This window comes from Eubalaena glacialis, chromosome 9, assembly GCF_028564815.1.
Source record: "Eubalaena glacialis isolate mEubGla1 chromosome 9, mEubGla1.1.hap2.+ XY, whole genome shotgun sequence".
Taxonomy (NCBI): Eukaryota; Metazoa; Chordata; class Mammalia; order Artiodactyla; family Balaenidae; genus Eubalaena; species Eubalaena glacialis.
The window spans coordinates 11,393,005-11,420,238 of NC_083724.1; the positions used below are offsets into that span (position 1 = coordinate 11,393,005).

The 27,234-nt window shown below is 53.1% G+C and overlaps 1 protein-coding gene across 1 annotated transcript; it reads right to left on the minus strand.

Annotated features, from left to right (window-relative positions):
* OLFML2A (olfactomedin like 2A) lies at positions 1 to 27,234 on the minus strand. Its single transcript, XM_061199944.1, has 8 exons — positions 26,973 to 27,234; positions 18,049 to 18,312; positions 13,309 to 13,416; positions 10,964 to 11,173; positions 8,859 to 9,105; positions 6,493 to 6,723; positions 5,234 to 5,419; positions 1 to 4,247 (listed from the first exon to the last, which is right to left on the minus strand). The coding sequence occupies exons 1-8, from the start codon at positions 27,102 to 27,104 to the stop codon at positions 3,643 to 3,645; spliced, it is 1,983 nt and encodes a 660-aa protein (XP_061055927.1). The 5' UTR covers positions 27,105 to 27,234; the 3' UTR covers positions 1 to 3,642.

Here is a 27,234-nt window from a genome sequence, read left to right on the forward strand (position 1 = left end):
ATATTCCACCTCGTTGCAAAAAAAAGGTATTGTGGCAGTTTACAAAAATAGATAAAATACAATATAATAAAAATGAAGAGATCAGGGTAAAGGTTAAAGCAGAAAGCCAGAATGAAGTCAGAGTCCAGTAGGAGACCCAGTACAATTGTTAAAAATAATCTCAAATTTGACTTTGAGCTTCCCAGTAGCCAAAGCAAAGAAGAAAACCTGACTGGTTACAAAATTCCTAACAACAGTTAGTTTTGGGCTTTGGTGTAAAAACAGACCTGGTTCAACTCTTGACTCTACTACTTGTTAGATTCGTGACCCTGAGCAGGTTGCTTAATGTTTCTGAACTTGAGGTTCACTCCCTGTAATAGGGAAAAGTAATGCCAACCTTGGGGTTCCTGGGTGGATTAGTGATAATGTATGTAAAGGTGACTTCTAGCTCTAGGAGGGTACTGCTTGGGCCCTCAGCTGCCCTTTGTCCTCACTAAGCTGCAGGTCTTCAGCCATAAAAGGGAGTTGACATCTGTCCCGTCTGTGCAGCATGTCAGAAGCATAGCTGGATTCTAACCTAGTACTCCCTAACTCCTATCCAGGGCTCCCTGACAACCATCCAGTGCTGTGTCCTCCTGTCACCAGAGTGGTTTCCAATGCTGTCATGGAGGAAAAGGTGCTTTAGAACATACGGGCTTTCAGTAGTCCTCAAGTCATTCCCAGGAAAACCCCCCAGCCTCACCTTTAGGGCTGCCTCCCAGACAGAGCAAATTAAATATTAAGGTCTAGAAATCTCTTGGGAGGACTCAAAGGTGGCAGCCAAAGCCCCTTCACGTAGCATGTTGTTCAGAAACACCGGAGACAACTTCCTTTGCTGTCACAGCTGAGGTTGGTAGGAAAAGCTAGCCCTCTCCTTCTTTGTTTGAAGTACCTGTTACCAACTGTAATAAATCCCACAACAAAAACTCTTCCCTGCTTCCCGTCACCGATAGAACAAAATCCAGTTGTCTTAGAATTTCCTTTTCTCTGGTTTGGCATTCAAGGCTCTTTATAAACTGACCCCAACCTCCTTCTTGGGTCTCCTATGTAGATGCAATTCGTGGCTTGGCTACACTGGTTAAAAGCAATGACCACCATTTCTGGAGCTGCTGCTGGAGTGACAGAGTTGGCAAAGAACATGTGCTGACCAGCCCTGAAAACCTGACTGTGCTACAGGCTAAGCTGCTGTGCTTGGGTAAGTCCCTTCACCTCAGTTTCCTCATCTGTAAAATGGACACACTCAGAGTACATACCTTCCATTGTTGTAAAGATGCAAGAATATGCACATGGCTTGCTTAGCCCACTGTTGATGCTCAGGTTTTATTACTGATTTGGAAACCTGGCTTTCCACTTGACTCTGCCTCCACTTAACCTCTCTGGGCTCCAGTTTGACTACCTGTAAAATGAGGAAAATAATTGTACCTACAGCATAACCCACATACAAGGGCCTGAAAGCAGAAGGGGCTTAGTGAATGTTTAGAGGCTGCAGCCAGCATCCTCTCCCCGAGAAAACTATTTTGCCTGTCCTTTTCCAAAATTGGTCCATTCTAACTTTCCCTTTTCTAAGACTAATGGGGAAAGAGAAGCCTGAACATTTCTCACGTGGTTGGGCTGTGATATCACGAAAGACAGAGTCTTCTAAAACCCACACCCAGGGCCAAGGGAAACGCTGGGACTTGCAGCCCCTGAAGAGTCTGTAAGTGGAGCCCTCAGAGTTCAGTTGGGCGGGGGAGGCTGGATATGTCCACCACTATGAGTCAGGCCTTGCTTGGCTGGGCGTCATCATTCCCCTTTACTTCGGGGGTGAGTTACGGCTTAAACAAAACAACATCACCTGACAATGCCTGAAAGAAATGTATTCTGCACAAAATGCATTTCTTTACACTCTTGGGTATGCAGCTGAATTTCCCAACATGGCAGCTGGGTGTTCATATATACAGATACCTGGGAGCTGGCATGGGGACAGAATGACAGAAGCAGGGTCCGGGGTTGTGTAGAGATCAGCAGTAAATACCCCTCAGAGGTGTTGGGATAACTTGGGTGCTGGGTGGTCTATTGCCTAGCTGCCTCTGAGCATGGAGAATAAAGGATAAAGACAAAGCCCTTCTGGAAGGAGATCAGCTGGGTCCTGTTCCCACTGTGGCCCTGAGCCATTCTCTAAACCTTTCTGGGCCTATTTCTCCTTTGTAGATATAGGGAGTCAGACAGGAGAACTTCTACCAGTTCTAAAAATACTGTTCAAAGCAGATGAGGGGCAGGCCTGACGGTCTTGTCCCCGGGGCTGCTGGGTCTGAGGCTCGGGGGAGCCCACCTGTGCACCCTCAGCCCCAAGTCCTGGGCTCGGGGTAGCCCTGGCACCATTATCTCTGAAACCAGGAAAAGTCTGATCCACAGATCCCTTTCTCCTTCCCTCCCAGCTTCCACCTCTGACTCCTCCCTGCACCCAGAAGGTCCGAAGCCTCCTCTGGACCTGGTTGCCCAGATCTCAGCCTTCCCCGGTCCCCCAGGCCAGCCCACCAAATGACCAGGTTAGGACTGACAAGGAAGAAGAAACCTGTTCATCCTGGTGCCACCCAGCCTCAGGCCTAGGGTCTTGCTCGTGGCAGACCTGGAGGTATCCCTGAGTGCGTATAGGTTGTGGGTTCAAAGGCACAGAGAGAAAGGACGAGGTGGACCCCAGGCGCAAAGGCTCTGGGAGGGACTGGGGAGAGGTGCCACAGCCTGGGTATGTGGCCAAAGCCAGCACTTCTGGGTGGAGAGGGAGCCTCGGGGCCTGGCCCAGTTCCCCACCCTGGTAGAGTTGCTGCTGGCAGGCAGTTGCCTGCAGCCTTCTCAGCTGCTGCTGCAGAAACAAATGACGGCACTGATGAAGAATAAGAGAAAATAAAAATGAGTACGGTGGGGGGGGGGTCTTGGAACGGGGGCTGGTATTTTTTCTCAGGGTGTGGTTTCTGCTCAGTGGCTGGGTGACTGTGGTGGTTTGGAATGTGGTCAGACAGCGGGTGGGGTGGGGATGGGGGGCTGGCCCAAGGCATGGAACAAGGACATTAGGCCATTAGCCAAAGGGCCCAAAGCCCCAGGGCCACCAACAGCTCCATCAGAACAGGGGCCTGGGGTGGCACGCAGAGCTGGGCCTCCACCCAACACTAGTGTGTTGGTCCCAAAGGCCTCTGGTTTTGAGTAGCCCCGGGGAAGGGACATAGACTTGAGAGAACAAGAGAAATGAGGGGAGAAGGGAGAGGGTTGGAGGTAGGGGAGAGGTTAGGGTAGAGCATGGTCAGGTCTCATCTGTAAAATGGGCCTGCCGGATCCAAAGTGAGGCCTCAATCTCCTCACCTGTTAAATGGGCTTAACTGTCTTTACCTCCAAGGGTGTCAGGAGGATTAAGTGGGTTAGTGCACATGAAGCTCTTGGCAGTGTTGTGCAAGTGGAAGTGATTATTACTCCACTGCGTGCTGAGGAAGCTTGACGCTGGCTGTGCCCACTGCCTAGCACCTAGCTCCAGGCCTGGCCCCAGTAAATATTTGCTGAGGGAGTCCCTTGCAGGAGTCGCTGTGGGGAGCCCCCCATGCCCCCCATGGCCACAGGAGGAGGCCACTCCTCTCCTGTGAGCCCAGGTCCCGCTCAGACCACGAAGTGGAGGGTGTAGGTGAGCTGGTGACCGTTGTCCCAGGCGTAGAGCACCCGCTCCTTGGGGTTGTAGTCAATCTGGGTGGTGTAGGCGTGCTCGTTGAGGAAGGGCAGCTGCGGGCGGGCGTCGGTGCCCGTGTGCGTGTCGAAGGCGTAGGCCACGTGGCCCTCCCGCTGGTTGTAGGTGTCCACGGCGTACAGGATGCCGCACACCAGGAAGCAGTTCCCGTAGGAGTTTCGCCGCAGCCGCGTCTTCCACGTAGTCTCACGGTGCACCGACAGGTCGCCGGGGTCCAGGCGGCTCAGCACGATCACCTCGGACTGGGCCTCGTGGTGGTCATCCGCAGCGGGATAGATGACCCACAGGCCGCTCTCGTCCACGGCGAAGTCAATGTCCGAGTGGCCGCGCCACTTCCAGGGTGTGGTGTCCTCGTACACCGCGTCGGGCAGCAGCGCCCAGGAGGCCACGAAGCGCTGCCGCAGGTCGTACTTGATGATGTTCTTGGTGAAGGCGCGGTTGTAGTAGAAGGCGCCCTGGTACACCACGTGGCCTGTGCCGATCCAGTTGTAGGGCAGCTTGTACATGTTACTCCAGCGGCCTGCGTGTGGAGGGCGGAAGGTCACACCGGAGCTTCCCGAAAAAAACCCAGCCCACCCCAGGGACCAGGGAGGCCAGGGACCAGGGCTCTTGGGTGGCCCAGCAAGGATACTGAGTGAGCTATGGGCCTGGAGCTGGGCCAGTTATCTGATCCCATCAAGACAGTCCCATGAAGGAGGTACTATTATTATCCCATTTGCCGGGGAGAGAACAGGCTCAGAGGGTTCAAGGTCACTGGTTGTGGAACAGCACAGCCAGGATTTAGACACAGGCTGATACCAGCCCCTGTGCTTTGTTTCAGGGCGTTTGCCCATGCTGCTCCCTCTGCCTAGACTGCCATTTCCCATCCTATCTGCCTGGGGAATGCCTCAGCATCACCTCCTCTGGGAAGTCTTCCCTGATCTCCAGGCTGGGTTCCCATAGCCCCCGAGGCCTCCCTCTAGCACTATATTGAAATTGTTTCTTGAAGCCTTTGCCATGCACATCAGATTGTGCATTTCTGGAGGGCAGCTCATGTCTAAATGACCCTTTCCCCTCATCATGTTCCAGATCTGATAACCAAATTTCTGCCCTTCCCTGCCCAGACCTGAAGGTCCTGTAAGGCCTGGGGCTCTGCTCATCTGTAAAACAGGGTGATAACCCCCACCTCAAAGATACCGTGAGCTGATACACACTGGTGATTAGCACATAATAAGCACTCAACAAGTGGAAATTCTAAGTATTGTTACCCTTGACAGTAAATTACACTCATGAGGGCAAGACCACGTCCATCTTGTTTGCTGTTGCATTCCAGCTTCTGGCCTGGGGCCAGCACATAGGGGGTGCCCCCAGACTCCTCTTCTTGGGGTGGCTGACCATTCGGAGCTAGGCCAGGCAGGGGAAGTCTGGACCACAGGAAACCACAAGGCAAAGGAGGGCCAAGTCTCCCTGGGGGACCCTCCCTAGGCTACCCACACCTGCCCCTTTCCCATCACAGGGGTCCCTGACCTTGCTTGAAGTTTTCCAGGTTGCGGAATTCCACCAGGCTGTTTCCATAGTAGTAGTTGGTGACATAGATCTTGTCATCCCTCGCAGCGGGGTCCTTCATCCAGGCTCCCTCATGGCGCCCATAGCTGTGGTGTCTCACAGGGGGGTCCACGGCCCGGAGGGTGCCCTCGCAGCTCGCCTCTCTGCCTGTGGGGAGCAAGGGGTGCAGCATTTGGTACACAGACCCACAGATGCTGAGCCAGAGCAACAGTCCTGGGAACGTTATCTGGGTCTTAACTTAAATCCCTCCTGAGGTTTTGTTTGCAGCCTTATTTATTTCTTTTTTCTTTCTTCATGATCAAAGCAATGTCTGATCATTGTAGAATACACAGAATATTCAGAAAAGGAGAATGGAGAAAATAAAAATCATTCAAAATTCTATTATTCAAAGAAATTTTTAAACATGTTGTATTTCCTTCCTTTCCTTTTTTTTCTCTGCATGTATAGCCATGCAGACATACTTAAAAAAAAACCATGATTCTTCTGAATATACAGTTTTAGGTATCCTGTTTTTTCCTTCCACTGAGCAACCTCTCACATCATTAAATGGCCTTTTAATGATGTGATCTCAAGGTTCCACCAGGCCGCCAGACAGCTGTGCCCTTGAATTTATTTAACCAGTCCCCTCAGTGTTAGACCTTCAGATTATTTTCAGTTTTCTGACATTAGAAATAGGCTGCAAGGAAACCAGTTAAGCTGCAGCTGTTGTTCACATATCTGATGGATCCTTTAGGAAAGAGATTCCTAGAAGTGGAATGCACGTGGACCAAAGTAGGGAATGGTTTTGTCTTGTCATCACAGGTAGCCAAGATGCCCTCCAGAAGGACGGGCTCGATCGATGATTTAATGAGGAAGATTTCTACCTAAGACACAAGCCAAAACTATAAACGTGGAGATAAAAACAGGGCCAAAGACTAGACAGAGGAAATACAGAAGTGAAAATAGTTGCTGGATTTGATGATGGGGTTCTAGGTGACGTTTTAAGAAGAATTTGTTGGAAACACTACCTGTTTCACTGTAAATGTTGTCAAGATCTGATCTGTAAAGATTAGATAGCAAACATTTTAGACTTTCCAGACCACATACTTCTGTCCCATATTCTTTAACAACCCTTAAAAAATGTAAAAACCATTCTTAGCTCAAGGGCTGTACAAAAACAGGCTATAGGCTGTGTTTGGCCCACGGGCTGTAGTTTGCTGACCCCTGTGAGGCTTACTCACCTTGGCTGGGGACTTCTGGGCGTGAAGGTGGCGTGGTGGGCAGGGGACTGGTGATGGGAGTCAGGGTAGGGGTGGGGGTGGGATCCGAGGCAGGGGTGCCAGGGGCCAAGTCCGCTCCCTCAGAGGCCCTGGGCCCAGTCTCGTCACGCTCTGCTGAGTTGGGCTCGGGCTGCCTGCCCTCCACCCGGGGCGGCAGCTGCTCCAGCCAGGAAGTGCCCTTGAGGGCGTTGTCTGTGGAGAGAAGACCCTGTGCTCACATCCTAGCAGCACTGCCACTGCCCGGGGTCCAGGCCCACCGGGTCCCAGCGCTGGGGCCATGGGGGAGAGGTGCGGGTGGCCCCTAAGGAGTGAAAGGCCTCGAAAAGTGGGAGGTGGGGAAGGCTTCATGGTCAGCAGACTGGCTATAGCCCCCTCAGATGAGTGGCCTCGGCCAAGTCCCCTGCCTCGGTGGGCCTCGTCTTCCCCTTACGTGAAATGAGTCATGAGGTCTACCACGTCAAGCTGTTGTGTTGATTAGAGGAAAATGTGTACAAGACATTTGCACAGATCCTGGCAAATATGAGGTGCCAGATGTGAGACCCCTTTCATTTCCTGGATCCAATTCCAGGAGGCAGAAACCCTTGCTCCCATTTTACAGACTTTCTCCTAGTCCGCTCCCCTGGAAACACCCTCTAGTTTCTCTCACCCAGGATTTGCCACTCCAGGTAGGGAAGGGCAGGTGCAGCCAGCTTCCCGTCACCTCTGGACCCCAGTTCTCTGCCTTTGCCCCCTCGTTCATCTCCTATCTCCCATCTCTCAGCTTTCTTGGCATCCCTCCCCCACTTCTTCCACTCCTGCTGGCACGGGCTTTGCTGATGGGAGGACTTTTTCAGCTCCGTGGGACTGGTTTGGGGCCATCTCTGGGTCATCCCTGACCCACGCTTTCCTGGGCTGGAATGGATGGGGTCTGGGTAGGGAAAGATTCAGTGGCAAAGAGCAGGGGACAAAAACTCCTCAGCTTCTGGGCTCCAGTCCCACTAACTCGCCGTGAAACCTGGAGGCTGTCACTTCACCTCTCTGAGCTTGTTTCCTCTGCTGGATCAAGTGCAACAGCATGTGTGAAAGGACTCAGCAAGCTGTGATGCCAGAGACAAAGGAATGGTGCTGTTGTTACCGTGATGGTGTGGCCCCCAGAGATGCACTGAGGCCCCTTGACTCCAAGACAATCACCTGACTTCTTCCTTTTCTCTCCCTGCTGGGCTTCCTCTTTGCATGGGGTTTAGCCAGGCCCTGCTGTGGAGCAGCCCCTGGAGTCTCTCGGGAACGAGGGCATCCCCTCTGGTCAGCAGGCCTCAGTGGGGCCCAGCCTCGGCAGCCTGCCAGGGCAGGGGCTTGTTCCCACGGCCCTCACTGGCAGAGTCAGATGCCTGCAGCTGTTCCTGGGCAGAGCCCTGGCCAGGGGTCAGAGGCTCTATGCCGTGGCTAGGCTGACCTGGCAGGACTCAGAGCCAGCAGCTGGCACCAGAAGCTGGGAGAAGAGGCCCCTGAGCCCTGAGAGGCCAAGAATTGAGGGGGCTCTTGGGAGACTGGTCCCTCACAGTTCTACCCCTGGCCCCCTTGGGCATGGGCTGGGCAGAGAACCTCACTGGAGGAGGGGGTCAGCAGGACCCTGGAAGGGGGAGCAGGCTTGGGACACCTCTCAGGGACATCAGAGGAGAGCAGGCATCTGGGGAGGGGCTCAGAGGAAGAATCAGGAGTCACACCAGTGGGGATGGCCCAGAAATTTGGGTACTCTTGGAACTTTTGTCTCTTGTTTCTCGGTTCATTATTTTGTTGTCCTTCACTGTGATCGGGCAGGGAGCTGTAAGAAAGATACAAGAGTCTGTGGGCTCTTCTTTGGGGGGAAAAGAGTGGGAGGTGCTGGAGAGGCCATCCACCCCAAGGCCAGTCTGGAAATGGGAGGTGCCTCAAAGGCCCCAGGTCACTTCCCAGAACACTGGTCTGGTCCCTGCGTTTGCCCGCCCACCAGAGGCAGCTGCCTGGTTATGGGTATGCTTTTTCCCACTAGACTGTGAGCTCCGTGTTAGGCAGAAAGTCTGGAAGGTACAGCACGTACATAGTGAACCTTCCGCACATCTTTCAATGAAGAAGGAAAAGGCCAGTGAGGGTGGAGACAGCTATAACTACTGGAGAGGAACTGAGTGGCCCTTTGTGTTGATTTGATCATTTCATCGCCCAGGAGTGGGATTATCCCATTGTATGGACGAGCAAAGGGCACCAACAGGTAACCCATGGAGCTGAGATCTGGGGCAGTCTGACTGTAGAGAAGACCCTGGGTCCCTGTAGGGGCCCCCACTCCCCAAGGTTCCACTCTTCCTCTAACTCACCAGCCATGGCCTCGGTCATCTCCTTTCTGCCCGCCTTGTAGTAGGTGATGCCTCGGATCACAGCCTGCTGCTGGGCCAGGGCCCGGGGCTTGGCTGTGGTCTGGGGGAATCTGCCCTTGCCCTCCTTCTTCAGCTTCTCCACTTTCAGCAGCTTCTCCTTAGGAGGTTTTGGGAGGCCCTTGTCTACAAAGCTCTTCTGCATGCTGCCATATTTGTTGTTGTCTTTGCCTTTCCCTCCAGCTGTGTCCTGGGGGAGAAGGGAAGTCTCAGATTTGGAGGATGGTAGAAGGGATGTTGTGGGGCGTCAGGAGGCTCAGCACGTGGGGGCTGGTAATGGCCATGTTGCTCCTGGCCCCACGTTCCAGGTGCTCATGAAGTCACAGCTTTCCTCCCATAGTTACATCCATGACTGGGGTGTGCCTCAGTTTCCCTACTCAGCTCTCTAGCTCCCCTACAGGCTTGAAGCCCAGCCTGATAGGTTAGATTCCTGTTCTACTTCCCAACTCCTGTACACTCCCCCCTGGGGGTAGACTACAACGGTCTGCTCCCTGGGGAGGTCAGCTTCCCATCCCTGTCTCTCTCACTCATTGGTCTTTGTGTGTGGGCAGGGAGAGGTTCTCAGGCCCCAAGGCAGGGTGACCAATTCATCACAGTGTGCCTGGAACTTTCCCAGTGTTAGCACTGAAAGTCCTGTATCCTGGGAAACCCTTCCTTCAGTCCTGGGCAAACTGGGATGGTTGGTCACCGGGGCATTGACCTTAGGGCATGCTGTTTCTAAAATTTTGTGAATTTTGTTATTTTTGCTTCCTTTTAAATGCCTCTGATGCTGGCTTGGCACAAGAACCTAGGGCCTGTGACATCACCCATTGTTAGGCAGGATCTCTAGGAGATACAGCAAGTACAGGATCTAGACCTTCTGTGCCACTGCCCAAACAGGATTCATTCTTACTGTGGAATTGGCACACGAATGAGCAGGAAGCCAGCTCCGGGCCGAAGCACTAGGCTTCCTCCCTGCTTTATCAGCATCTAGGTGGTCCCTGCTGCAGACACAAATAGCCCCATTGTCAAAATGTCAGCACGGAGGCTGAGGGGTGGAGAGGAAGAGCATGGGCTCGGCTGTCAGGCAGGCCCGGGTTCCAACACAGCCACCTTCTCTGAGTGACCCCGCTCCGCGTTCTTCATCTGCCACGCTGGCAACGAGCATCCCTCCTCGCAGGTGGCTATGAGATTAACTGAGATAATGTCTGCGAAGAAGTCAGCTCCCTTTTTCCTCCACTCACCAAAACACAAGGCCGCTGTGGGAGTGGTGGGCTGTATCCTGCACGTGGAAATGGTCAAAGGGGCACGAATGGGACTGAAGTCTAGTCTGTACTCCATTTGCCAAGCCACACACCCTGGTACGTGTCTGTCACAGGAAGGAGGCTTTGTACAATTTATCCACCCAAAGGGGGCTCCTCCTTCTAATTTATCTGGCCTGTGGGAGAGCCTTTTCTGCAGCATGTCTGCCTACAGGAGGGCCTTTTTCAAATCTGCCCGAAGATGTGTTGTGTGTCGGGTGGCTCAGCCTGGTGAGGGCCTTTGCTCACTTTGTGCGCTGAGTTTGAATATGGAAGGCTGGGTGTTTGCTGCAGGAGTTCTCCACCCCAGGATGGGTCTGATGAAGTGGTATTAGTCGGCTGGGGTCCCCGAGGCATTGCCCACCTACCCATGAGCAGGCCTGACCCAGCCAGGGGCCCAGCCGCAGCAGGGGAGGTTAGAAGTGGTTTTGCCGCAGCCGACCTGGTCCCCCAGGACCAGGCAGGGAGGGTCATCTCTACAACCTTGTCCCCACTAGTCTGGAACCAGGAGTGAGAATACTGCTGGAGAATACTCCAGCTCCGAGGGCTGGAGCCCCACGTCTGCTCCCAGTTCAGCTGTGTTGACGGCTCACTGAGCAGCAGGCACCCCCTGCCCCCGCCCTGCCACGGACTCCCCCGCTGTGCCAGCCCTCGGCCCCATCCCGCGGCCCCGAAGCCCCACCCAGCTGGCCCTCAGGGCCGAGGTCCTGGCACGCCGTGCTCCCTGCCCACCCACCTTCTGGCCCGTCACAAGAGCCCTGGCCTCACCTGAGCCTTACTGCCAGGCCTGGGGGCTGGGGCAGCGGCGGGCGCCGTGGCCGCGTCCTTCTGCAGCAGCTGGAGGCCCAGGCTGGAGAGCTCCTTCTTGATGCTCATCATGATGGCTGAGTGGTTCTCGTAGTGCCTCAGCTGCTCCCTGAAGTGGCGCATGCTCTCCCTCACCACCTCGTTCTCCTGGCTCAGGTTGGCCTTGATACTCTGTGGGGGCGGGACCCAAGAGCTTTCCAGCCTCCTCTGACTGTCCCCAGCCCTGGTGGACACCCCAGCTTCTGCCATCAGGCTTTGCTGCCCAGTCTCCTGAGCAGGGCCTGGGGGAACGGGTGGGGCGTTCCCTCCCTTCCTCCCTGCCTTTCTTTCCTTTGCCCTTTGCTTTCTCATTTGAGCCTATTTTGGGAACTCTTGCATATCTGTATATATAGCGCTCCCCATACCTTTTACTGGCCACACAGTTTGCCACTGTATGTATAGGCCAAAATGTATTTAGCCAGTCCCTTATGGATCTACCTTTTCAGTTGCTACCAATCTTTTGCTACTTTAAAATTACCTTTTAATTTCGCAAGTAATACATAAATACCTCTTTTTTATAAAATACTCAAACACTGGAACTCTGTGGGGTTTTGCTATGGTCTCTGATCCCTTCCTAGTCTCCAAGTCTCCGACCTCTCTCCTGGGCAGGCTTGGCTCCTCCCACCGCACCAAGCCCCACCTTTACTCTTCCTCTTGTTCTCCTGCCCTGCCTCACTGTCTCCCTACTGCTGGGGACTCTGCCTGGCTTTAGCAGCCCCTAGCCCCACTCCCACCTGGATCACAGGGTGGACAGAAGGCACACTGTGTAAGGCAGGTTTCTCAACCTCAGCACTACTGACATTTGGGTGCTGTAGGGCTGTCCTGCGCACTGTAGGATGTTTAGCAGCATCCCTGGCCTCTGCCCACTAGGACCGATAGCATCCGCCACCCACCTCCCCCAAACTGCGACAACCAGAAGTGCCTCCAGATAGTGCCAGCTGTCCCCTGGGGAGCAAAATCACCCCCGGTTGAGAACCACTGGTGTAAGGGAAGAAAGCAGAAGGAAGCTGGGACCCCAAATTGTTGCCTGACCTCCTGCGATGTTTTTCCCTTAGGCAGAGGGAGCCATCTTCTCCGCAGTGAGGCTGTTCTCTCTGCCTCCTCCCAGTGTTAGCAAAAACTTTTTCTTTTTTTTTCATAGCTATCACTTAGTGAACAGAAGCAAAGCACAGATAATGCAAAACAGAAGATAATTTAAAAATCATTTCCTTGTGGCTGCAGAAATCATTTCTGGTTTGTTCCAGGCTCTGCAGACATACCCTCCAGATTGTCTGGCTCATAGTTGCGTGAAGTGAGTTAACATTTCCTAAGATTACCAGAGGAGAGGTCAAAGGAGGCTAACTGTAGAACCAACAACAGGAGAGCCTGGCATGTACTAGATGCACAGGAAATACTGGTGCACAGTAGAAATTCAACAACTGTTACCATTCTCCCATGCTGGCATGGGCCTGGCACATAAGAGATACTCACCAAACACTTTTTGAATAATTAAAGCCACTGTGACCCCAACTTTGGGGTGAGTAAGGGGTTAATCTCCTCTCGTGGGGCACAGGATACCCAGGTGCCCCCCTCCCTGTGGAAAGGAAGCTGGGAAAGGAAGCCTTCACGCCCCTCCTGGCAGCTGCATATCCCCAGGCTCCCAGCAGCCCAGCAGGGACCGGATGCAGGAAACAGGCGGAGGACAGGCTGTGCCAGCAGAGATGCAAACCTCAAACCTGCAGCCTGAACCTCCAGGGTCACTCAACTCTGTCCCTGTCCTCAGGGGGCAGTATCAGCCACCCGCCCAGCCCTCCAGCACATTTGCCCCGACCAGGAGAAGACACTTAGCACCTCTGCCTCCATGGTAGGTGGGTCCTTGAACAGCCATGCGACCTCGAGCCTGGCCCCCGTGGGCTTGGCCAGTCCTGCACAATGCTGGCGTTTCATGCGAATGGTTGCCCCAGACTTGTGCAATATATGGGCCCTGGTCTTGGTGAACTGAGGGCGGCTGCAAGTTTCAGCCCCCTCTGCACCTCTTTCATACAACCAGCAGGTGCCTCAGTTTCTCCACCCAGCCTTCCAGCTTCCTACAGGCCCTTGAGCCCCAGTCAGACTTCTTCCTCAAAGGCTGGACCCTGTGGCCTGCATCTCCTTCTCCCAGCTCCCTGCAGGAGTCCAGCTTCTAACAGCCACCAGGGTCCAGACAGAATTGCCTAGGCCCCCTTGGACACTGCCCTTGGCCGCCAGCACTGCACCAGCCTGGCCTCTGTTTCGAGCCCTGCCCTTACCTCTTCCAGCGTGTTCATCTGGGAAGCCACCTTGTGGACATAGGCGTGCACCTTCATCAGGTCCATGCTGTACAAGGTGCCCTCCAGGAGATCCACCATGGACTGCAGCTGCCCGGGGAAAGGTGAGGGTTAGGGAAAAGGCACAGCACGCGGCCAGGCACAGAGGGTGCAAAAGGAGCCCCACCAGAGCGTGAACCCCAGAGCCTCAGAATGGTCTGCTTGACTAGACCCAGCCTGCTCATAATCACAAGAAAAGCTCTTTTGAGCACTTCCATATGGCAGACACTGTATAGGGGCTTGAATGAGCCATTGCACTTAATCCTGAACAACCCCACGAGGTGTGTAGTGGACACTGGGGGAGCTCCATCCACATCCCCTGGATCCCTGCTTCTGTTTCTTGTGCCCAGCCTTGGCTTCCATGTGCCTCCCTTTTAACAGTCTGCATCTGTGACTCCCTTCAAAGAGCCACTTTGCCCACCAAGGTGCCTGGGAGTCTACATCCTCCTGGGACAGCCTGTAGGCAATGCCTGATTGGTGTGGGCATCTAGTAACCCAGCATCCTAGCTAGAGTGGCCAAGATGCCAGCGAGAGTGTCAGGGAAACCTTGGCACAAGGAGCCGGTTGGGAAATCAGCTTTCCCTTGCTTCTAGTGGGCGGTTCCTCCAGCCCACCCCCTGTATGCATTCTCAGGGCCTGAGCATGCTGGTGCTCCTGTCTGGCCTTGGCCAGCTGTTTCCAACACAGTTTTACTCCCACTCTCCCAGGGGTGTTCAAGCTGTTTTAAGCCAGAGAGTTCTTCTCTGAATAGACTTTGATCTCTAGAACAGAAAAAGGGGGTGGGGGGCTCTGGTGGAAGCAGGGATAGGGCCTCGAGTCTTCTCTGCTCCCCTACAACCTTGTTCAGACTCCGAGGGGTTGCATGGTACCCCAGGGCTCTGTGGAGTTCAGTGTGAGAACCATGCACGGAGACTCTCCTGGGCCTCAGCTTCCTTCTCTGTGAAATGGGCAGCAAGGTTGTGGAACGGAGCAGTGCCGTCTGGATAGGGCTCAGCTCAGAATGGGCACACAGCAAGGCCTTCATGAATACCAGCAATGATGATTACTATTCCAGGCGGCTAAATGGGACCTCCTAGCTTCACTTCTGCTGCCTTCATGGCCACCAAAACTGGCTTCCCAAAGCACAGCTTTGACCATGGGTCTCTCCGCTGCTAGATTACTTGCTGTGGCTCCCCACTGCCCAAGTGTGGCTACTCATCTCCTGACCCTGGCATTCAAGCCCTTCTTGATCTGCCCCTGCCACCTTCTTCGGCCTCAGCAAATGCTCATTCTGGGCCAGGCATTAAGGACAGTGATGACAATACAGACACGAGCCTTCATGGTCCTTTACAGGCTGTCAAGGAGTGCAGAGTAACACAGAGGTGCCTGGATCAGGGAATGCAGGTGGGAACACACACAGGTGCCCAGGTCATTAACGACGGGGCACTGACCTTGTCTGGGAGTGTGTGTGGTTTAGTAAAGTCTGCCAGCAGGAAGTTTTGTTTGAACTGAGCTCTGAAGGAGGAGCACAAATTAGACAACGATGGCCGGAGAAGGACATTCCAGGCAAAGGGAACAGCTCGTGCAAAGAGCTGGAGGTGTGAAGACACATGGTGTGTTTGAGCCGAGCAACTCAAAATATAGTCTGCGGACCAGCACAAGTCCAAGCTGCTCGTTACCAGTCTGTGATAAAATAATTACAAAAAGCGAGCGTAGGCTTTTATAAACTTTCAGAGCCATTTGACAGAGAAATTTTATATCATCTGTGGACTCTAATAATACAACACTGGACTTGTATTTTGCGTGTCTGTTTCTATTCCAATTCATTTTCCTAACAATTCATTTTTATAGTATTTTACAAGAGTGTTGGTTCTTGACAGATTTTTTTTTGACTGAGCCACATGGCTTGCAGGATTTTAGTTCCCTGATCAGGGATCAAACCTGGGCCCCTGGGAATGAGAGCGCCAAGTCCCAACCACTGGATTGCCAAGGAATTCCCAGTGCTTGACAGATTTTTTAAAAAACTGGTCTTTCACCACATATAGTTTGAGAAGTACAGTGTGGAATTGACACGTGGCTAGTGGGGCTGGGGCAGAGAGAGGGCAGGGGGGCACCCTGGGTCACACCCACTCCACTTACTCTCCCCCAGAATGTTCTTATTTCTGCTCACTTGAGGGACTCCTACACATCCCTCAAAGCCCAGCTGTAATGTTACCTCCTCCTCTGGGTTCCCACAGTCCCTGGGACGTCCATTGGCCCAGCACTGACTGCACTGCCATTACTGGGGTCAGGAGCTGTGTCCCCATAGGACTGGAATTCCTCAAGGGTGGGGCCATGCCAAATTCATATCCAGAAGGAAAAGGAGTGAAGAGGTGAGAGACACGCCCCCAAGAAAGGGGATCTAGAATGCCATTCTTTCTCCTCAGAGCCATGCAACTAAGGCTAAATCACAGCTGCAGTTCTTAGCTTGAGGGGAAGGGTTGGGGTAGAGACAAGGGGCAGGTATAGGGTGGGTTGCCCTGTTCCCCTCCACAGTGGCTTCCCCTAACCTCCTCTCCCGGGGGGGGCTGCCCACTGAGGGAGGGGGAGCCAAGCCAAATGAGAGGGGCCTCAGCTCTGTCTCCTACTGCCTCTGTCCACTTCTCCTCTTGGGGCTCACTGGGTACCTGTCGGGTACTCACTTATACTTCTACAGTATCAAGGAGGCAGAGTATCTTCTCTGTGTTCCTCCTACGACCCCTCCTGCTGGGTTAATCCCACCACTGCCCCAGTCCAGTCCTATAAGGCTGAGTAAAACCCCCCATGGCTGCTGTGCACTGAAGGGACAGCTCCCGGCTGAGAGAACTGCCCAGTGACCTCTCCACTGGGCAAGGGGACACAGCAGAGAATTCCTGGATTCAAATTTCTTGCTGTGTTATGTTAGGCAAGTCACAGTTCCTCTCTGGGCCTCAGATTCCTCCCCCAAGTAAAGCTGGGAATATAAGTTCCCTCTCCAAAGGGCTGTAGCAAGGATTAAATTAGCCAGCATTTAGGAGAAGGTTTTGTCTATCCTCATGTCAAGTATGCTTACAATTCAGTTGTTGAGAAGTGGATTTGAGCAAAAGTTGGTTTTGTCCCTGTAACTGAAGACTGGCCTATGGCTTCAGTGCCTGGAGTCTGCAGGGCCCTACTGGGTTTGGGAGACAGTGTGGTCCAGGAACTGCCAAGTTGTCAAGAGGCCACTTGGCCTAAAATTCAAACACCACCTCCAACTTCAAGAGTTTTGGTATCCATCCAGTAGTTACAAAAATAAAACTAAAGTTAAATTTAAAGAAAACATTTTTAGCCAAATGTTGGGAGACAGTTCTTCCCAGGCCTCTTGCTTTTCTGCATGTCTTGCCTGCAGAGGCACTGACTGTCCTTGTTCCAGGCCATCTTGTTGCAGAGTGAACAGCCTTGGAGCATCCAGAGAGTGTTTCCCTCTGGAGCAGGGAAGGTGTGCTTGGTGCTCATTATAAGAGATCTGGATTCTCTAAGTTGGGGCTCCTCTCTTGGAAAACATCCCACTGTGTGTGCAGGTATTATCTGGGCCTCACTGCATCACCCCGTGGGAAGTGAGTGGGAGAACCAGTGCAAGAAAGTGGAGACACTCTGGCGACTGTGAGTAATAAAGTCCTTTGTCTCTGGCTCGTGTCTACTGCCAGCATCCATGAAACTAGCAGGCTAACTTGTTAGCTTACAAGTAGGGTAACATCTCAGTCAACTTCACAGTTCTTGACACGAAAAGGGCAAAATAGACACATGTTTGGAAGAAATTATAAAAGAAAAGGATCCTCTCAAAAGCCACCAAATTATCTGGCTATTACAGAAAGGAAGACAGGAGAGCAGGGTGATTTAGAACACATGCTTTGGACACAGCAGGCCCTGAGTTCACATCCCAGCCCCACCAGGCCCGCCAAGCACGAAGTGGCGCATGGTGTGAATGGCACGAAGGTGCCAGGCTGGATGGGGGACTGCGGTCTCCCTGCACATGCCTATCCAAGCCACGGGTCCTGGTGGTGGGCCCGGCACAGGGCTGTGGCACCTAGAGGTGGTGCCTCTTTCTATTCTTCCTATGGTGGGGTGGGGGGAGGGGATTATAAGCACAAAATTTACATAAAAATATGGTATAGACTTGTGGCTGCGTGTCATTATGTGAGAGCTTGGGCCAGTTACCTAACTTCTCCAAGCCTCAGTTTTCTTGCCTATAAAATGAGGACAAAGATCCCATACTTCACAAAATGGTTTAAGAATTTAGAGAAATAATGTTAAAAAAAAGAAAAGAGCTCAGCACAATGTCTGGCACGAAGGTGGTACGCGAGTATGGGAAACGTTATTACATAAAAAACAATCAAATGCCACAAAATGCTACATGGAGGTGCTGACAGATGACCTGGTTTGGGTAAAACACAGGACACTGGGATAGATGCTACTAGATGGTAAAGGGTTCTATCCAGGTAAGCTAGCCAAAGGATGCTGCCTCCATCACTGACTGGCCGAATGGTCTTAGGCAGGAATTGGTTTCCTCTCAGGGAGCCTCTGTTTCCTCACCTGTGAAATGGGATGAGAACTACCCCTGCCTTAGAACGTGTGGCCTTTTCATTGGAGGGACAGCCGGCGCCAGCCTATGCTAGGTGTTCACGCAGGAGTGGGGTCCCATCCCGGCCTTTACTCCAGAAAGTCTACCTTGAGGAGCTCGGGTGCCTGTTTCTTGAGTTTCTCCATCTTCCACTCGTTCTCGCAGGGGTTGAGCGAGGAGGGCGGCGCGGTGCAGGAGCAGCGGCAGTCGGTGCCGGAGCTCACAGTCTCTACTGTGTAGAAGTCCTCCACGCGCGCCCGCCCGCTGCGCACCCGGCTGCACGCGTCCTTGCTCAGCGGCCGCATGATGCACTTGCAGCGGCAGTCGGAGCCCTCCGAGGTCATGCGCACCTGGTCCACGTCGCCGAACACCTGCAAGAGGGGCCCCGGTGAGCCGAAGGCCAGCGCTGGAGGGAGGGGGAGAGAAGGCGAGGGAGGGACAGGTAGCAGGATCCGGCCCCCCTGGCCTTTGGGGGCACCATTAGAGTGGCTGAGAAGGAAACAAATTTCCTTACAAGGAAATAGAAGCCTTATAATAATAACAACAATGAAAAGAGTAATGGCCGCTGTGACAAACAGTTTGGCTGTTTCTTAATAAGTTAAACATGAAATTACCACGTGACCCAATAATTCTACTCCCCTGGGTATATACCTAAACAATTGAAAACAGGTGTTAAAGCAAGGACTTGTACAGCAATGTTCACAGCAGCACCATTCACAATAACCACAAGGTAGAAACAACCCAAAGGTCCATCAACTGATCAATGCATAAACAAGGTGTGGTATAGCCCCACAATGGAATATGACTCAGCCATAAAAAGGAATGAAGTACTGATACATGCTACAACAAGGATGAACCTTGAAAAATATTATACTAAATGAAAGAGCCACTTATATTAATATCCAGAATAGGCAAATCCATAGAGAGAAAAAGCAGATTAGTGGTTCCCAGGATGTAGAGAGAGGAGCAAATGGAGAGTGTTTGCTTAATGGGTACACGGTTTCCTTTTGGAGTGATGAAAATGTTCTGGATCTAGGTAGTGGTGATGGTTGCACAGCATTATGAATGTACTACATAAATGCCACTGAGTTGTACACTTTCAAATGGTTAAAGTGGTAAATTTTATGTTATGTGTATTTTGCCACAATAGTAAAAAAATATGAATGGAGACCTTTTACGGAGCACTTGTTACATCCCAGGTTTCGGGTGCGTTACACCCTTTAATAATATCTGTGTATGGGGGGGTATCGTTACCTCCAAAGTCCTTAGCCTGGCCTTCAAGGCCTATGTGAGCTGACACCCTCCCTCAAGGCCCTCCTTTTGCCACTCTTTCCTTCACTCCACTCCAGCCTCAGGGGCCTTTGCGAATTTGGTACCCTCATCCTGAAACCCCTATCCCTCATATTCCCTGAGTTCATTCCCTCACATTAACTTACACATTACCTCCTCTGAGAAGCCTTCCCTGACCACACACCTCCCATTTCTCTCTGTCCCCTTATCTAGTGGCTTTGCTTTTCTTTATTGCACGTACTACCATCTGAAATATCATATCTGTGTTTTCTTATTTTTTGTCTCCCCTACTCTACTGAAGGCACCTTTAGAGGCAGGGACTTTGTCTAGTTCCCTCCTATATCCCCAGAACAGTGCCTGCTTGGCTGAGAGTAGGAGCCCTGGAAATATCTGTTGGATAAACAAGCCCGTATTTTACAGACACTCTAGAGCACAGGGCTAAGAGCATGGTGTCTGGAGCCTAGGCCAGTAACTGTGAGATTGTGGGCAACCCAATTTTTCTGTGCCTCTGTTTCCTCATTTGTAAAAAGGGCTCCTGCCTCACGGAGTTGTCGTGATGATTAAATGAGTTAATATAGGTAAAGAACAGAGCCTAAGCAATAGTGAGTGTGTCTTAACTGTGAGCCATTATTAATACAGCTAAAGAAACAGAGGCTCAGAGAGGTGAAGTCACAAGTTCACACAGCTTCACCTGGGAACATCCAGCTTTGGATATCTGCCTCCAGATAGAAATCAGTGGTTTATGCTGCTTCTGCTACAAATCTGTTTCCCCAAATCCTGTGTGACCTTAAACAGGTTACATAACCTCTCTGAGCCTCATTCCCTCAGTGGTAAAATGGATGACTCTCCATACCCGGCCTCCTCATGGTGAGGCTCAAATGAGATACATGACCTCCATTTAGTGGTTTCCCTTCCCTCCTCCCTTTTCCTTCGATCCCACCCTGGGAGGCCACATATCCAGTGTCTAAGTGTGGTCACTGGTCCCTGGGGCAGCAGGACTTTGTGCCTGCAAGAGTCAGCTTGGTGAGATCAGCGGTAGGTGCCAGACTCAGTCACCGCCTCCAGCCTACCTTGCCCTCACACACCAGCCGGGCTCTCGGAGCCCCAGCCAGCCACTGCCCTAGCTGGTTCAGCCAGCCCATCCTGGGCTTCCAGGCTCTCAGGACACAGCTATTTATGGCTCAATCAACAAACCAACACCGCAGGCCTCATGGCTACTAAGCTCTCACTGAAGCCGCCAGGACCCAGGTGAGTTCAAGGCTCCCTTGGGCTTTCTGCCAAGCCCAGCCCCCATGAGTGTCCCAGTGCCCTCTGGGGAAGGGCAGCAGGCACTCCATTTCTGCTCTGAGCCCTCAGACACCTGTTTGAAACCCTGGCCTCAGCCAGACTCTGGGTGATAGCTGGAGGTGCAGAAGAAATAGAGGTACATCCTTGACCTTCTCAGCCATGAGAGAAGCTGATATAGTGAGCTCTGAGTTCACAGAAAAAGACACCCATGAAGACTGCTCAGAGGAGGGCACCCCAGGGGACATCTCTAAGCACGAGTAGAGCATTCCAGGGAGAGCAAGTCATATATGCAAAGACAAGCAAGGGCCTGGCACTTTGGGGGCTTGGAGGAGGTTGACTCTGGCTGGTGCCTGCAGAGAGCCTGGGTGGCAGGAGCTAAGGCTGGGGGTGGCAGAGCCCGCTCGTGGAGGGCCCTGAAAGTTGGCTGAGGATCTGGACTTATTCCTGAAAATTCGGGGGATTCATGAAGGGTTTTTTTTGTTTGTTTGTTTTTTGTTTTCTTTGTTAGTTTCTGCTTTATAACAAAGTGAATCAGTTATACATATACATATGTTCCCATATCTCTTCCCTCTTGCATCTCCCTCCCTCCCGCCCTCCCTATCCCACACCTCTAGGTGGTCACAAAGCACAGAGCTGATCTCTCTGTGCTATGCGGTTGCTTCCCACTAGCTATCTATTTTACGTTTGGTAGTGAATATATGTCCATGCCACTCTCTCTCTTTGTCACATCTTACCCTTCCTCCTCCCCATATCCTCAAGTCCATTCTCTAGTAGGTCTGTGTCTTTATTCCCGTCTTGCCACTAGGTTCTTCATGACCTTTTTTTCCCCTTAGATTCCATATATATGTGTTAGCATACTGTATTTGTTTTTCTTTCTGACTTACTTCACTCTGTATGACAGACTCTAACTCCATCCACCTCACTACAAATAACTCCATTTCGTTTCTTTTTATGGCTGAGTAATATTCCATTGTATATATGTGCCACATCTTCTTTATCCATTCATGAAGGGTTTTAAGTAGGAGAGAGCCAGGGTCAGATCTGCATCACGGGACACTCACTCAGGCTGCTTTGTGCTCAGACGGTGGGTGGAGGAAGCAAGCCTGGGGTGCAGAGCCCAGGGAGGAGACATTTACTGAGAACTCACTGAGTGCTGGGGAAGTGTGGGGCAGTGGTTAGGAACACAGCCATGGGCCACCTACAGCTGTGTGCTCTTGGGTAGATTACTTAACTTCTCTGTGCCTCAGTTTCCTCATCTGTAAAATGAGGGTACTGCTAGTGCGTACCCAACAAAGGACTGTGTGAGAACTGAGAGACGGAATACCAGGAATATGTTGTAGTTGTTATTATTACCACCAAGAATCCTGACAGGGGCTTGTTTTTCCCTTTGTTTCTCCACGTGGGTGCATTGGTAGATATTCTTAGCAGTGTCCTCCAGATGAGGAAATAGCCCTGGAGCCATCAAATGACTCGTTCAAGGGGATCAGAGCCCAGGGTGGGTAGACTTGTCCCCTGGAGGCTGCGGAGGGTGGGGAAGGAGGTGGCTACGGGTGGAAGCTTTGTCCTGGGTTGTCTGTGGGCAAAGTGTACCCTGGGCCCTGCTGGGCAATTCTCCCCGTCTGTGAACGCGGACAGCCAGGCTCGGATGCTGTACATTCTTTAGATCGCTGCTACTACCGTAAGCCTGCCTTCTCTTTGAGACTTCTGGGCCCCCTTCCCGGCTCTGCTGGAACCCCTAGCCAGCCCCACCCACTCCCCCAGGTGGGGGTAAGAGCCCAGTGAGGGGATGTGGGTGTGTTCTGTGTGGCCAGGCCAGAGAGGCCTCTTCCTCAGGACTCACCCATAATCCAACGCCCATCCCCACCAGCAGCGGCCTCCACATCAGACTGCAACATTCCTTCCCTCCTCAGATGAGGTGCTACGTCCTGATGGGGGCGGCCAAGGCCCTGACACAGGCCAGGAGTCAGGAATGGAGTCGGAAGAGGGCCTCTGCTCCAGCCACGGCTGCCAGGAGCCCAGGCAGGCCCCTACCTCCTGTGGTTACTATGTCCTGTGCTGCTTGACTGGAGGAGGCAGAGCACCATGGAAAGGAGCCAGGCCTGGGCTCAAATCCCAGCTCCCACGTGTCCTCCCCGCATGACCTTGACCCCTCTGAGCCTCAGCTTCCTCCTCTGTAAAATGGGGAGGATAACAGTCCTTTCCTCATAAGCTTGTCCTGAGGCTAAAATGAGTCAATGCATGCAGAGTGCCTGGCATAGAACAACTGCTGTCTACTTGCTACTGAAGTTGCTCCCAATAACCCTCCCTCACGTTTGTACATAATTTTCTACCTCTTTGCTCTCACCACAACCCCACCTTGGAGAGGAGAAATCTGAGCATCAGAGAAGATGAGGGGCTTGCCCAGGGTCACACAGCACAGGCTGACTCCAAAATTTAGTTCACATGCTCTTCCTCCTATGACCACCAATAATCACCAGGCAAGGGCTTCTCCACCAGCAAATGAGCTGGGATAGAGATGTTGGCCCTGGATCAGGTCTTGGTGGGGCAGGGGAAATGGGGCTCCCACTGGGCCTGACCCACCTTGCCCTTGGCCTGAGGGCTGGAGTTGCTGCCTCAGCCCCCCATCCCTCCCTGCAGGCTTGCTCAGCACACACTGCTGCCAAAGCCCCCAGAAGTGTGGGTGGCTTGTGCTTAAAAAGTTCCCTAGCAATTTGCAAGGAAATTCCACAATAAGATGGCGAGAAGGTGTACTTGATATTTCTGAAGAGAGATGGATAAATCTGGCCAGAATGGGGAAGAGGGGGTTCAACCGATAAAATGTTCTAGAAACAGAACAGTTTCAAATTGTGTCACCTTGAGGTTGAATCTTCCCTATTCTCTCATGGCCAGCCCAGATTCACTGAGAGGCAGTTTCCATGTCCTCCTGCAGGGAAAGACCTCCCCTAGAGCCCATGGTCAGCTGGACACCTCCCTCTGGATACACCCCAAAGGTACCCCAAACTTAATCCATCCAAAACTGGGCCCAGCATCTTCTCCCAAACCCGTGTCTACCTACCTTCCTGCCCAACCCAGGTCTCTGAGCCTCCTTCTTACTCTGGAACCCATCAGTCACGTTCTTCCAATGGATGCTTCATTCTAAATATCTCCTATCTCAGTCTCTTGGTCTCTACTTCCCGGCCGCAGCCCGAGCTCAGGTTGCATCAACTGCTACCTGGGCAATACAGGAGCCTCCTCTCTGCTGGATTAACCTTCCAAAAGCTCCTTTTTGATGATCTGTTATTCTCTTGCTCCACAAACCTCCATGAGTTCTCAACTAGGGGATGTGCCTCAGAATTACCTGGGGTGGAATGACTTGGAAAATGCAGATGCCCTGTCCTTACTCTACATCCCTTCACTCAGACTCTCTCAGGCTCCCCAGGTATTTGGATGCCCACTAAAGGCTGAGAATCCTGGAGCCCCAGGGATCTCCAAACTCCCCAAGTTCCCTATCTTGGACTTTTCAGCAGCCCCAACCTGACTCTTTTGAGCTTCAGTGTTCAAGTCTGTCAAATGGGGAGGGAGCACTGAAGTCTTAGAGTGTTGTGTGAGATCCTGAATGTAAATCCTGGGCAGGGGGCTTGGCAGCCAGGATGCTCTTCGCATGCCCCAGCCAATAGGAGAGATGGAGCAAGACCTTCCCTGCAGAGAGACCCCGTGGGGCCTCACTCGGTCCCACACTCTTTGTGTGCAGAAGGAGGACTCCATCACTGTGCAGCCCTTGCCTGCTCTGGAGCCTGTTTCCAGTTACACCCACAGGCAGAAACTCCCTGACTGGAGGGGCAGCAACACCTAAGCCTTCGGGACCGGCCTGGCCTGGAACATCTGATCCAGCCTGGGACACCACCGCCTGCCTGTGCTAGCCCCTCCTGCTCCCCTGGCCCAGCTCCCACAGGCCTTGGCCTCCCCACTGTCTTCGGGCCTCTGATCAGCAGCAGGGCTGACCAAAGACCCCCTTCCCACCCCAGGATGCATGGGGAACATGAGGTGCCAGCAGCCCTTTCACAGATGGGGAAACTGAGGTAGAGATGGGGAATTCTCAGCCACATTCCTAGGACACGCAGCAAAAAGCAGGTTCCCAGAGGTCTCTCGTGCTGTGACTGGGTTTCATGTGGTTACCCGTCTGTCCACCCTAACCTTCACACTGGGCAGTCCCTCAGATATGCCAGGGAAGCTGTGAACTCCTTCTCCCACTCCCAAGATGGGCAAAGCACTTCCTTAGATGGAAACCCCAAGTCCTGCTTAGGAGAGACCTTGTTATAAACACAAAATTAAAACACACTGAGTGAGGAGCTGGCCAAGACCACAGAGTTCCTTGGTGAGTACTGGGGTTGAGCTGCCCCTGTACCCCTGAAAGTACTGGGCAGAAGGCGAGGCTGGACCGCCCAGGAGCAGGAAGTCTGAGGAGGGGCCAACTTAACCCTTTAGGGCCCTAGATAGATTTCAAGTCCCAGACTGGCCTTCCAAAGGGCTCTCCCCTCACCCTCAGAAAATAGGACAGGCTTGAAGAGGAAGGAGGATTGTTGGGGGAGGGAGGGTGATAATGAAAACAGCTCTCTCTCCAGAGCCAGCAGGAGTCCGGCTGTGCTGAGGAATGCAGAGTAAATTCACCCATCACTTGATTTTTATTTTTCCCAGCTGGCTGAGTGGTGTGGGGTGGGAGGTGTCTGGGGGAGGGCTGTGCTGAATCCCCCAGCTGCTTCATCCTCCAAACTCTAGGATGTGCCTCCCCACCCCACCAGCCCCAGCTTGCCCTGGGACAAATAAACACACACACACCCCCCCAACCTAGCAAGTGTTTGGCTGACTCACTACATAAACAGGGTGTTGGGTTTTCTTTGTCTTTGCTTTGCTTTGAATGCGAGCCCTCCCCCACAACCTCTACAGCCCTCTGCATGGCTCAGAGGATGCCCGAGACCAAATATTCCTCCCAGCCAGAGAGATGAGAGGTGGCAGAGTGCTGACCAGATTATCTGGGGTTTTTTGCTCACTTGTTCCCCTACCTGAGCCAGGTCAGGGAATCCTAGAAGGCCCTATATGGAAGGGAAGTTGGGGAGACAATGTTTTTCAGATGGGGGGACTGAGGTCCAGAAACAGTCAGTGACTTGCCCACAGTCACACAGACAAAAAACAACAAAGGGCCAGAACCCAGGTTTTTTGATCCACAAGCTAGCTGTCTTTCTATACATCCTAATTTCCCCATCTGTAAAATGGGAATGATACTCATTCCCTCCTTGTCTTTGGAGCACGTGGTTAGGACTGCAGCTCACTTGTTTGCATACCCTGAGCTGAATCTTCAGGCTGAAGGTCTGCCAGTGCCCACTGCTCATATACTTACCATGTGGCTAGTGACCTCTGCCCTTTACCTGCCTGTGGACAGGGCAGCCTCACCTCCTACCCAGGAAAGAGGCTGGAGAGACATCAAGAGAAGTCACTCTTACTCTCATGCTCTGCAGTACCTCCCTCCTGCCTCTCACTTGCCCCCAGTCCCAACCCAGTCCTCACCGGGTCATTTCTAGAACATCCTCAAGAGGTCCCTGCTCTGACTGACCCTAAGTGCTTCTCCTCTCTACATTCTGGATCACACTCCCTTTTGGGGTCTCTGTGGTAAGATTTTAAAATCACAGTATCATTTATTGGACACCCACTAGGTGCCAGAGTGGTGCTAAGCATTATCCAGGCCTGATCTCACTAATCTAGAGATCATAAAGGCCCAAGGTCACCTAGCTGAGAGATGGAGGCAGGATTTGAACCCAGGTCTGCCGGACACCAGAGCAGATCCTTTCAGCCATAACTGAGAACAGCTCAGTCACTTCTGGAGACACCGTGTCTTCTGGAGGGTGCATCAGATCTCTGGCAGGAACACCAGAGGTCAGGAGAGTGGCCAGCCCAGCTGGGTTCATTGGGTCCCCCGTATGGCCTGAAAGCCTTGGCCCAGGTCCTGCTGCAAACCTAGGAGTCGCTAGGTAGCAGTTACCCAGGGGTCTGTCCCCACGTGGGTCAGCCTCCCATGGAAACTTTGAGCCAGATCGCCAGGCTGCCCCTGCCCAGCGCTCCCGGGAATCCCCTCCCTAGGCTGGGGATTGCATCTCCCTGTCTGGGCCGCCTTTAAGCTCCCAGCGTCCCTTCTCCCTGGCCCGGGGTTTCAGTACTGACCTCCTCCCCGCACTGGACTGTGTCCAGCGCCCCTTCCAGAGGCTCGGGGTCCCAAGCACCCTTGCCATCTATCTCCAGCCCTTCTTCCCCCACGAGCTCCTCTCCCGGGGTCCCTGCCCCTGCGGCCTCCCTGTTAAGTCTTCCCTCTCTGGGTCCTCTGTTCCTGGCCCAGACATCATGCTTAGCCCGCACCCCCAGCCACAGCGCCCCCTCGCGCCAGGCTACACGCCGAGCTGCGCCCGGGTCGGAGGGCCGCACGTACCTTACTGTCAGCGCGCACCGGGCTGGCACGCAGCAGCAGCAGCAGAGGCAGCAGGAGCAGAGGCAGTGGCCGGGGCCCAGGCCGGGGCCCAGGCCCGGGCCGAGGCCGGGGCGGGAGGGCGGCTGCGGCCATGGCGGGACGGGCAAGGCGGGCACGGACAGTGGGCGCGGAGGCCGGCAAGCGCGGGCCGCACTGCTAGCCGGGCGCCGCCGCCAGCTCTACCCGTCCCGCGCGCCCCGCGTCTGCCCGCTGCTCCCCGCCC

Coding starts and splice junctions, on each gene's coding strand:
- OLFML2A (XM_061199944.1), bottom strand. CDS start 27,104: ATGGCCGCAGCCGCCCTCCCGCCCCGGCCTCGGCCCGGGCCTGGGCCC. Junction 9,106..10,963: donor GGCCTGGCAGTAAGGCTCAG/GTGAGGCCAGGG, acceptor CTTCTCCCCCAG/GACACAGCTGGAGGGAAAGG. Junction 6,724..8,858: donor GATGACCGAGGCCATGGCTG/GTGAGTTAGAGG, acceptor TTCTCTCCACAG/ACAACGCCCTCAAGGGCACT.